Genomic DNA, 12,708 nt, shown 5'->3' with positions numbered 1-12,708 from the left:
GTTGTTGTATGTATTATATTATGTTGTGCACACTTGTGTTTTGTGTTATATGTTTGAATGTATGTATGTCCATATATCATATATGATGAGCGCTCATGATAAAATGATTCCAATTACTTTTTTTTTTTTTTTGTTTGTTTGTTAATTTTTTAATTTTCTTCCAGGTGAGCGTGCAGCAAGAGGTGCCATGTTTGGAGAAAGCAGACCCTCACCCGATATTGAATCTGCAGTAAATTGATCCTTTAAGCAACTCGGCTAGACTTCCATGTCTCTAAATAAACATAAAAAGGGCTGATAATGTGGCTCAGTGGTTAAGCACCTTGGGTTCTAGTCCCTGGTACCAGAGGGGGAAAAATTGTAATGATTTTCTACTTTATATATTTATCCTGAACCTCAGTTGGTATTTCAACACTTGTTAGCCAAAAATAACCAGATATCTCCCAGACTCCCAGTGGTTCCCGGACCAGGTATAATATTGCCTTCCCAAGAGACATTTGGCAAAGTAGAGACCAAGATTCTCCTCGACCCTACACACCACACATTCTCAGCACAGCCCCCCACTATGATTGTGGCCTAGCACATCAACGGTGCTGAGGGTGAGAAACCCCGAGTTACACAGATCGTGTGTTGGGGCCACCTCCAATTCCCTTTCCTCTCATTCCTTTCATGGCAAGTGATGAAAGCTCTGTATCAAACATACACCCTGAGTCTGTACGATTCTCCCCAAACCCAACACTCACATGTAGTTGTTGCATTACTAAGAAGCCTCCTAAAAGCACTTCTGCCTGTGCTTCCTTACAAGCTTCTCCACCCCGAGCCAGGGAAATTGTCTTAAAACAAAGCCCTTACACATCACTTCTCTGCTGCAGAGGCCGCCCGCTGTACTTTCTCATGCCTGCGGCCTCCTCACTCAGGTTCTGCGATCCCCCAGCGGCTCAGCTGCAGCCACACTGGACTGATCTTTGAACACACCAAGCTATTTTCTGCCTCTAGAGCCTCTGTATTTGCTATTTCTTCTGTCTGGAGCATTCCTTCTCCAAATGTTCAACATTTCTGGCTCCTTCTCACTAATCAGATCTCTGGCTCAAATGTCACAGAAGTCTTCCTTGACCTGCATACAGAAAAGTGGCCTCTCCTTCCTCCTGTCTGTACCTCACCCTGCCTTATTTTCTTCATAATGATCACTATTTGCCATTGTTTTTTTCTCTCTAGTTACAAGCTCCATGGAGGAGAAAAGCTCTGTCTGTCTTGTCTTGTTCATTGCCAGATTTCCACACCTACAATGTGCCTGGCAATTACAGACATTCTGATGTTTGGTTAAGGAATGCATGGAACAATTTCTGACTTCAAGGTGTGTGCTGCCAACTACTGACGATGATGTCTGAGCAACCTGTCAGATACCAGTAATGAAAGCTTATGAACCATTCGGCTATGGACGTTCTCAGAGAACATCCTAAGCCAGGCAAGTATTCCAATGACCCATCATCCCCAGGAACTGGGAGAGGAGCCTGAGCATACAAGACCAGGGATGTCAGGGAGGCAGGATTTGACTCAAGCACCAAGTGCACAGAAAGAAAGGTTGTCTATATTTCTGCTCAAGGTCCCTGATACAAACAAGGTCTTCATGAACTTTTAAGACTTTGCTTTACTTGTCTCACTGAAAAAACCAAGCCAGGGAGGTGCTCTAACATCAGGACATCCAGGAAACTGACACAGAGATATAAAGGACTGGGCCACCCTCGTGGAGTGAAAGGTCAGATCAGCACTATCCCTAACTATGAAATCTGGACAAATTACAAATTACTTATACTTGGAAGTTCAATGACATTAATTGCCAAATGAGCATTATTATTATTATTATTATTTTTAATTAGCTACACATGACATTATAATGATCTTGGCAATTCATACATTTGAATCAACTGGTGCATAATTTCTCATTTTTCTGATTGTACAGATTGCAGAATCACACTGGTCATAGAGTCACCTATATACATACAGCAATCATAATGTCTATTCTTTTTTGCTGCCCTTCCTATCCCCCCTTCCCCTCCCCTCCCCTCCCATCCTTTCTCTCTATCCAATCTAACGTGACACACTTTTCTTTTTTCTTTTTCTCCTCACAACATCATACATGTATTCTGTATAAGGATGAGGGTCTCCTTCCATCTTCCGTGCAATTCCCCTTCTCCCTCCCTTTCCCTCCCACCTCTCTTCCCTATTTAGTGGTAATCTTCTTCTCATGCTCTTCCTCCCTATCCCATTTTAAGTCACCCCCCTTATATCAGAGAAGACATTCGGCATTTGTTTTTTAGGGATTGGCTAACTTCACTTAGTATAATGCTAATCCCATCCATTTCCCTGCAAATGCCATGATCTTGTTATTTTTTAAACAGAACTAGAGATTGAACACAACTATACTTGAATTTTATTTTAAGATAGGTTCTAACTTGCCAAGCTGGCCTTGAACTTGTGATCCTCCTGCCTCATGCTCCCAATCACTGGGATTAGGTGTACCATACCTAGATAATTCTTTTTTTTGAAATTAAACTCAGGGGCACCTGACCACTGAGTCACATTCCCAGCCCTATTTTGTATTTTATTTAGAGACAAGGTCTCACTGAGTTGCTTAGCACCTCACTTTTTGCTGAGGCTGGCTTTGAGCTCACGATCCTCCTGCATCAGCCTCCCTAGCCACTGGGAGAACAGGCATGCGCCACCACGCCCAGCTAGATAATTCTTAATATAGTCCTGGAGCTCTGAGAGGACTTAATGAGGTGACACTTTCTAGCAGTTGCCTGATGGGAACACTGAACTAAAGCTAGCTGCATGTTTCCACTGTAAGTACAAAACTTCGGTGATCATGGTATCTCCTCTGCCAGGTAAGCACCAAGTGCAGGACTTTGGCTGATCAAACACACTTGTAGAAGATATAAACACTTTTGTGAAACTCTGATTCAATTAGATAAATACCTTCAGCTTCTTTAGCTCAAACTGATGATGTTGTAAAGAATGTTCAAATTCATTTCTGCTTTCTTTCAGGGCTGCATTTTCTTGTTCCAGCTCTCTCTGCAAATCAAGAACACATAAAGATCGGCATCTTTGAAATGCCTTTTCTTTTGGTCACTGTAGGGATGTGAAATGACAATAGGGTGAGGGGGTTGGGGTTTGGCTCAGTGGTAGAGTACCTGCCTAGCATGTGTGAGGCTCTGGGTTTCACCCCCCGCACCACAGGAAAAAAAAAAAGCTGGATGTGGTGGTACACACCTGTAATTCCAGTGGCTTGGGAGGTTGAGGCAATACGACCACAAGTTCAAAGGCAGCCTCAGCAACTTAGTGAGGCCCTAAACAATTTCGTGAGACTCTACCTTTTTTTTTTATTTTGGGGTACTGGGATTGAACTCAGGGGCACTCAACCACTGAGACACATCCCCAGGCCTTTTTTGTATTTTATTTAGAGATAGGATGTCACTGAGTTGGTTAGTGCCTTGCTTTTGCTGAGATTACAGGAGTGTGCCCCATGCTGGGCAAGACCCTATCTTGAAACAAAAAGTAAAAAAAAGGGCTGGGGATGTGGCTCAGTAGTTAACTTAGGTTCAATCCCCGGTACCCAAAAAGAAAAAAAAATTATAAACTTCTCAAAGAGGAATAACATGCTTCTCAAACTTGTGGGGCAGGGAGAGGGACCATAAAAAGGGAGAAGTCACTGGGGAGAAACAACATGAGTTTCAGAAAGAACATGAAAAGGCTGAGGGGAATGGTCAGGAAGCGCCAGGAAGGCCCTCGGGGGAAAAAAAAATCCATTATTTTAGATTTCTCTAAAAAGTTGCCATTTCACAGGGTCTCACAAGCAGGGGCTTGTTAGAAAGATCTGACCTTTTGTACAAAGTGAATTCTTAACTTAGGTCAGGAGTCAAGCATGGGGCAGATGAGCTGTGCCTGGGCCCAGTGCTGATGCTCAGCCGCCTCCCTCTGTTCTCCACTCACCATTCTGCACTCAGCAGCTGTCTGGTCGGCTGCCTGTGCCTGCGCCAGGGCCGCCATCTGGGCCTCCAGCACATGGGTGCGTTCCCTGCACTGCTGCTCCAGGGTGAGGGCCTGCTGCTGCGCAAGGCTGCTGTCTCGGTTCGCCGCAGCCTGCAGGGAAACCAGAGCCAGTTAGTGAAAAGGAAAAGAAAAATTGGGGGAGGGGATGGTAATTTTATTCTGGCTCTTTGTGGCCCAAACATGGTACCCAATAGAAATAGATCCTCTTCCTAACGGCCTCCTCCCAGGTATCGTTGAGGAACCCCTGCAGGCCATGCCTATTGATGGCAGACTTGCCCTGTTCCAGGAGACAGCCCAGCATGGGTCTTTCTGCTCTCTATCACTGAGCTACACCTCAGCCCCTGGCATTGGTTTTGATGCCACTGCTGTGCCTTCATGGCATGTGGGGAAGCTCTGGGAACTAGCCTGTTCCTGAAGCAGGCCTCCTCAATGGCTGCACAATGTCCCCCTAAGCTGATGTTTCTCTAGAGTGGCAGTGGAATATAGTGGTAGAACAGGGCTTTGCATGCGAGAGATGCAAGTCCTGCCACTTGCTGACTGTAAGCCCTTGGCCAGTGACCAAAATCCTTCTGAGCTGACCTCTATGAAATGCAGATGACAGTGTGTGCCTCTTAGGTGTGCTGCAAGGACTAAGCAAACTTCTGTGTAATGTACTCAGCATAGTACCTCGGATGTGGTAGTCATGAAATCAATTATGGTTGCTTTTTTTTTGTTAGAGAGAGAGAGAGAGAGAGAGAGAGAATTTTTTAATATTTATTTTTTCAGTTTTCGGTGGACACAACATCTTTATTTTATTTTTATGTGGTGCTGAGGATCGAACCCAGCGACCCGCGCATGCCAGGCGAGCGCATTACCACTTGAGCCACATCCCCAGCCCATGGTTGCTTTTTAGTATTTATTTTTTGTGGTGCTGAAGATTGAACCCAGGGCTTTAAGCATGCTTGGCAAGCAGTGTACCACTGAGCTACATCCCTAGCCTTTTTATTTTTTAGTTTGAGACAGGGTCTTTCTACGTTGCTGAAGCTGGCAGTGAACTTGTGATCCTCCTGCCTTAGCTTCCAGAATTGCTGAAATGACAGGAGTGGACACTGCGCCTGGCTGCTGAGTACTTTTTTTTCAGTTGTCGATGGGCCTTTATTTATTTATCTATTTATTCATTCATTCATTCATTCATTCATTCATTCTTATGTGTTGCTGAGGCTCGATGGGCCTTTATTTATTTATTTATTTATATGTGTTGCTGAGGCTCAAACCCAGTGCCTCACACATGCTGGGCAAGAGCTCTGCCACCAAGCCCCAGCCCCAGCCCTGGCTGCTGACTACTTTTAACTCTAACTCATTCAACACACATGAGGCTGTGATGACACTTCTTTGCCCACGCTCTCACTAGAGCTTTGACCAGTTCTCCACACTTCTGATCACAAGCTGAGGTTGGACCCCTTGAGGAGCTACTACCTCTAACTTCCCCAGAGTGGGCCAGGGCCTGAAGGTTGGGTGTTGGTGGGATTACCCAGTCAGTCCACATCTTCAGGTCACTGGGATCCTCGGCAGCTTCTCAGTCCTTGACCTGCTCTGCCTGCATGCTCACGTCTACCATAATAACTATGTCCAAGGTCAGATCCAGACACTGCTGCAGATGCTTGAGAGTGTGTCTGGAGCACCTGCACAAGATCAATGGGAAAGCCCAAGACCTAGTGCCCAAGAAGCACTCACGAGTTCCTGGATCTGTGCATCCTGCGCAGCCACGACATCCCTGCTCTGCCTGAGCCGTTCCTCAGAGGCCTGAAGGCTCTGTTCCAGTTCCTTCACCTATGGGGAAGAAAAGCATTCTTTCTGTTTACAAGAAGCTGAGCAGTTTTAACAAATGGTTTTAAAATTCAAATTAGGTTGGGGGTATAGCTCAGTGGGAGAGCATGTGCATAGCAGGCACAAGGCCCTGGGTTCCATCCCTAGCACCAAAACAAAAATTAATAAAATAGGTACATGACAGAAAAATGCAAAATGAGAAAAGAAATATCCAGAAGCCTACCATTATAAAACACTAGCATTTTGGGCTGGGGTTGTGGCTTAGTGGTAAAGCGCTCACCTAGCATGTGCGAGGTCCTGGGTTCGATCCTCAGCACCACATAAAAATAAATAAATTAAATAAAAATATTGTGTCCAACTACAACTAGAAAAAAAAATATATGTATATATATTTAAAAAAAACTACTAGCATTTTAACACTGTCTCTTCTAGTCTTTCTTTCTTTCTTTTTTTTTTGAGAGGGGATCTTGCTAAGTTGCTTAGGCTGAACCTGTGACCCTCTTGACTCAGCCTCCAAGCAACTGGGATTACAGGTGTGTACCACTGTAACTGGCAGTTAGGTTTTTTTTGGTTCTGGAGATGAAGCCCAGGGCCTCATGTGTGCTAGGCAAGCGCTGTGCTAAGAGCTATATCCCCAGACCCTGAGAGGGACAGCTTTAACCATCAGGTTCTTCACATACATTCACTAAAAAGATTTAACTAAAAACATCCCCATGGGCTGGGGATGTGGCTCAAGTGGTAATGCGCTCGCCTGGCATGCGCGGGCCGCTGGGTTCGATCTCAGCACTACATAAAAATAAAATAAAGATGTTGTGTCCACCGAAAACTGAAAAAATAAAAAAATAACTAAAAAATAAATATTAAAATTCTCTCTCTCTCTAAAAAAAAAAATTAAAAACATCCCCATGAGGAGGGGGTTACTATTTCCATGCTGGACAACAGTAATGTTACTTATCTGTGATTACAACTTTTAGTAGTGGTAGAGCCCAGATTAAAACCCAGTTTTTTCAATTCTTGGGTTCAGAAAATATTACCCAAATGTCAATTTAGAGGCAGAGCTCAAGAAAGATTCATAACCTTAAAAGGTTAAGTGAAATGTTACCATATGACCCAGCAATTCTACTTCTAGGTATATGCCTAAGAGAAACGAAAATATGTAACTTCACACAAAAATCTCACATACTAATGTTCATGTAGCATTATTTACAATAGCAAAAAGGTAGCAGCAACCCAAATGTCCATCAATGAATAAATGGATAAACAAAATGTGATATATTCACCCAACAGAATATTATTCAGCCTTGAAGAAGGAAATTCTGATATGTTATGACCTAAATGAACTCTGAAAACATGCTAAGTAAAATAAACCAGATACAAAAGACAAAGGGTATGTGACTCCACCTAAGTGATGTACCTGGCATACTCAAAATCAGAGATAGAAAGTAGAATGGTATTTGCCAGGGACTGGGATAGGAGAGAATGGGGGTTTCTGTTTTAGTGGATACAGGGTTTCAGTTTAGGAAAATGAAAAGGGTCTGGAGATAGATGGTGTGGGCTGCCCAACAAAGTCAACGTATCCTGAAAACCACTGAACTGTATGCCTAAAAAATGGCTTAAATGGCCAATATTATATTATATATATTTTACCATAAAAAAAAAGCCAGGCACATGTCTATAATCTCAGCAACTCAGGAGGTTGAGGCAGGAAGATCATAAGTTTGAAGCCAGACTGGGCAATTTAGTAAGACCCTGTCTCAAGAAATGAAAAGAACTGGGGCTCAGTGGTACAGTACCCATGGGTTCAAATGAACAACCACCACAACAAAAGTATAATTAAAAATAAGATGCCATCAAAGCATCCACACAGACTCTGAAGGTTCTAGGAGTTAATAAGACATCTACTGGGAAAAGTGTAAAATTTTAATAAAGAGTATAAAATAATCTGAATAAATGGAATTTATATATATTCTCAGAAGGGATTCCTTAATATTATAAAAATGACAATTCTCCCACATAGTCCATACATTTAATGTAACTTCACTAAAATCCAAGTTAAACTTTTTGAACTCAAAACTTAAGAACTTTAAACTGAAAATTTTAAATTTCTACAAATAGTTAAATCAGCCTTTGAAGAAAAGGGGAACGTATCAGGTATCAAGATCTAGTATTGACAACACTATAGTAATAAAAACACTGTAGAATCTATACAAGAGCATACAGTCTGACTAAAGGAATGTACTGAAGGCGGCAGGGGCAAACCCCTGTGCAAATGGAAGCTTAGTTCGTGATATGGTGAGCAAAAGGATCAACATGGAAAAGAGAGATTGTTCATCAAATGATGTTGAGAAACCCGGAGAAAAGTTAAGCTTGATTATTACTTAAAATCACACATAAACACAGTCTGTATATGTGAATTAGAGATCTATTATGCAAATAACAAAATTATAAAATGAATAGAAAAAATACAGAAGATCTTTGTGACTTAGAAATAAGAATGCATTTTTTTGGTGGGGATACTGGGCACTGAACCTAGCGACGCTTTACCATCAAGCCCCTTTTTTTAATTTTTATTTATTTTTTTTTAGAGAGAGAGAGAGAATTTTTAATATTTATTCTTAGTTTTCGGCAGACACAACTCTTTGTTTGTATGTGGTGCTGAGGATCGAACCTGGGCCGCACGCATGCCAGGCGAGCGCGCTACTGCTTGAGCCACATCCCCAGCCCCCCTTTTTATTTTTTGAAACTAAGTTGCTTAGGGCCTCACTAAGTTGCTGAGGCTGGCCTTGAATTTGCAATCCTCCTACTTCAGCCTCTGAGTTGATAGCTTTATAGGTGAGCACCACCATGCCCAGCAAGAATGTATTTCTTAAATGAAATGTCAACGCACAGAGCAAAAACACTGATGGGGCCTTTCTCTTTCTGCCATTTAGGAGCCTGTGAAGGCTGCTGGGAACTGGACTTCTAAAAGCCAAATATGTCTGGAAGCTATAGGCTGGGTCTTTGGAACCAAAAGGAGTCTGCAGCTCCTTCTAAAATTGAAGGTGTTTATGCCAGAGATAGAGCTGAATTCAATTTGGGCAAGAGATGCGCTTATGTGTACAAAGCAAAAAACAGTAAACAAATAATGCCAGAGTGATCTGGGGAAAGGTGACTTCTGCTCATGGAAACAGTGGCATGGTTTGGGCCAAATTCTGAAGGAACCTTCCTTCCAAGGCCACTGGACACAGACTCCATGTGATGCTGTCTTCCTCAAGGATTTAAACTAGTTAAAATTAAATAAAAATGGATTCAAGGGGCTGGAGTTGTGGCTCAGTGGTAGAGCGCTTGCCTAGCATGTGTGAGGCTCTGGGTTCGATTCTCAGTACTGCATATAAATAAGTAAATAAAATAAAGGTCCATCGACAACAAAAAATATTTTTGAGCAATGGATTCATGCTTTTTTATTAAAAAGTTGATGAACCTGACTTTATCAAACTTAAGAATTTCTGTTCAAGGAAGGACACATCACCAAAGTTAACAATGGTTCAGAACTGAAAATGACAAAATAATACAAACTAGACTATACAATGGAATCCTTCCAACAAAATAAAAGACTGAAACACCCAAAGAAAAGTAAGCACAGGATATGAATTGACAATTCTAAAAGTAGAAACCTGAAAGACTAACAGTCATATAAAGTGATGGCCAAACTCATTAACAATCTTGGCAATGAAACTAATGCTATGAACTATCACTTCACAATAAATAAGCTGGCAAAAACTACAAAGCCATGAAAGGCCAATGCTGGAAAAGGCAGAAATGCAGATTTAGAAACCTCATGCTTGTTGGAGAAGGAAAGCCAGGTGCAGTCCTTTGGGAACAATCTTGTTCTAGTCTCATTTTCTATCACCCTTAAGGACTTAGAACAGGTTGGTCATTGCAGTGTAATCTGTGCTGGCCAGAAGAGCAAGGCAATCTGGATGTCTGCCATGTGACAGGTAACTACACAGTACAGTAGGTATAACAAGCGGTAGATATGGACAGAAGACAGTGCAGTTGAAGATATCAGAGAAGACAAATCAACAGCTGCATCATTTACAGAGATTAAAAACACATGGCCAAGCAACAGTGGCATATGCCTATCTATAATCCAAGCTCAGGAGGCTGAGGCAGGAGGATTACCAAGTTTGAGGTCAGCCTCAGAAATTTAGCAAGACTCTATTTCAAAAAATAAAAAGGTCTGGGGATGTGGCTCAGTGGTAAAGGGCCCCTGGGTTCAATTCCCAATACCAATAAGCACACAAAACAATGCTACCCAATTTAGGTCAATATTGCACCATAAAACGGTCTGTATGAACCACATTCAAGTGGTTTCAGTGGTTAATTGGTTTCAAGTGGAAATAAAAAGGAATCAGTAAGCAAGAGAACAATTTTGTGTAAAGTAATGATGGTAATGTGGCAAAGGTAAAGAAAATACCCCTGTATAAGACCCTAAAAGTAGACTCATAGTATGGAAGAGCTGAACAAAGGAATTCGTGGCCACACCACATCATTCAGCCAGGTTCCAACCAAACATAGGGCACACTAAGAATAAGATCAGTACCCGAGTCTCCAGGACATCAATGGCCTTGGCCTGACTGCTTTTGGCTGCCAAAAGCTGCTGCCTGGTATCCTCCAAATTCTGCTCGGCAACAATTTTCTGTAAGTTGAAAGACAAGTAAAAGAAAATAGTCATTTCTTAGAAGGCTGAGACAGAAGGATCACAAATTCAAGGTTAGTCTGGGCAACTTAGCAAGACTCTATCTCAAAATAAAATAAAATTAAAAAGAAAATAGGGATTTCTCCATTGAATAAGTGTTTATTGATGCCTACAACACACTATGCTTTGTGCCATGCACAGGGAACATATGCTCATTGAAAACCCCAGCAAACTGATAAATAATTCACAGATGGTAAAGTACACATAGATTTGGCACAGTTCTTTGTTCCCAAGGCTGGGGCAAATGACTAACAACAATTACAAAAAATTTTCAGCAGAGTGTAATAAGTTTCTGCAAAGAGGGCACATGGCTGGGGAGACAAGGCCACAAGGTAAATGGCAGTTCCTAACTGAAAGGCAGCCAGGACTGGGAGCATCCAGGGCAGAGGGCGATGACAGGGATGAGAAGGGCTTGCTATGTTCAAGGAACTACAACTCCTCACAAGCCAAAGAGATGATGGGTTTAGGTCAAGAATTCAGACTAGAAAGTTGGGCAAAAGGGCTGGATAACAAGAGGATTTTTAATGCTGCAAAAAGAAGTTTGAGCCAAGTGCAAGGCACCTGCCTGTAATCCCAGAGACTCGGGAAGATGAGGCAGGGGAACTGCAAGTTTGAGGCCAGGCTCAGGAACTTAGTGAGACCCCGACTTAAAAAATAAAAAGGGCTGGGGATATAGCTCAGTGGTGAAGTGCAACTGGGTTGAGTCTCCAGTATTGGAAAAAAAGAAGTTAAAACTTTATTCTGTATACAACATTTTTCAAAGTAGGGCCTTCCAAACCCTAGCATTAGATTTACCAGGGGTAGTTAGTTAAACTTGAGGCCTTATTTCAGGCCTACTGAAATGAGCATTTCTCAGGGTAGGGCCAGAGATATACACTTTAGTCAACCTCTCAAGTAACTCTTAGGCACTCTACAATGATGATGACTAAACAATAATAGTAATTATCTTTTGTACTAGGTATTGAATCCAGAATGCTTTACCACTGAGTCCAGTTTACCTTTTATTTATTTAATATTTATTTGTCCCCAGTCCAGTTTACCTTTTATTTTGAGATAGGGTCTTGCTAAGTTGCTTAGGGCCTTGCTAGATTGCTGAGGCTGGCCTTGAACTTGTTTGTGATCCTCCTGCCTCAGCTTCCCAAGTCATCTGGACTATAGGCATTCACAACAGCATCCAGATACAATAATGTTTATAATATTAATAGATAACATGTAGTGAGATGGGAACATGTTCCAATCATCATTCTAAGCACTGACATATTGTCACCCATCTAATCCTAACAATCATTCTGTGTTTGGTACAATACTAAATTCAATTTTAATGAGAAGGAAACAAACACAAAGAGATTAAGTTACTTGCTCTAGGCTACAAGCTCGTAAGTAGAAGAAGCAAGATATGAACATGGATGTCTCATTCTAGAAATTTGGAACCCACATTATACTCACTGTAGACTGTTTAAGGGAATTGTGGAAGATGTTTAAGGGAGTGATATGATCAGAAGTGCTGTTTAGGAAGGTCGGTTTGGCAGTGAGGTGGAAGACTGTGTCAGAGGGTGAAGGAGAGGCTGATCCTGGACAGCCAGTCTGGAGCCTTCATGCACACTAGGCTAGCACTCTGGAAGCCTGAAGTACAACAGTGGCAGGAGAGATGGAGATATTCAGTTGAAATTGGAGATAGTATAAGTGATTCTACCCTAGGCTGAGCCCCAAGGGCCTGGCTTTGTCACTTTTTCATGATGGGGTCAATAACAGGGATACAAAGAGGAGGAGAGACAGAACACGGGCAGAGAATGACCTAAGACCTGAGGAGAAAGTTCACCTACGGTCACTGGGCAAGAGGCCAGACTATTCAATAGCCCCCTCAGCAGAAGTGCATCCCCTGCCCCAGGTAATTTTGCTCATGTCAAAGGGAGATGGTAGCTATTTCTTTGCCCCATAGCAGAGTAGGAAGGAAACAGTGCAGGAAGACAACACAGCTCAAGTTGGGGCATAAGTCACTAGGTGACCAGGGGGCCATCTGTTCACGTGTATCTCTGAACAAAGCTCCTCTCTTCCCTAAGAAGCACACAGGGGGCATAAGACTAGTTTTTTTTTTTTTTTTTTTTTTTTTTTTTTTT

At 42.2% G+C, this 12,708-nt stretch overlaps 1 protein-coding gene across 7 annotated transcripts in view; it reads right to left on the bottom strand.

Moving 5' to 3' along the window:
• Golga1 (golgin A1) overlaps nt 1–12,708 on the bottom strand; it is a 59,774-nt gene that overhangs the window by 21,590 nt on the left and 25,476 nt on the right. For 6 of the 7 annotated variants that reach the window (XM_048813059.1, XM_048813060.1, XM_048813057.1 and 3 more), the window contains 4 exons: nt 10,436–10,531; nt 5,761–5,856; nt 3,988–4,137; nt 2,974–3,069 (listed from right to left, as the gene is read on the bottom strand). In XM_048813059.1, coding sequence (XP_048669016.1) covers nt 2,974–3,069; nt 3,988–4,137; nt 5,761–5,856; nt 10,436–10,531 — 438 coding nt within the window. The remainder of the gene's footprint in view (nt 1–2,973; nt 3,070–3,987; nt 4,138–5,760; nt 5,857–10,435; nt 10,532–12,708) is intronic. The other variant, XM_015497596.2, reaches the window with a different exon arrangement.

The sequence above is a fragment of the Marmota marmota genome, unplaced genomic scaffold, assembly GCF_001458135.2.
Source record: "Marmota marmota marmota unplaced genomic scaffold, marMar, whole genome shotgun sequence".
Lineage (NCBI taxonomy): Eukaryota > Metazoa > Chordata > Mammalia > Rodentia > Sciuridae > Marmota > Marmota marmota.
This window is presented reverse-complemented; position numbering and strand designations above follow the sequence as displayed.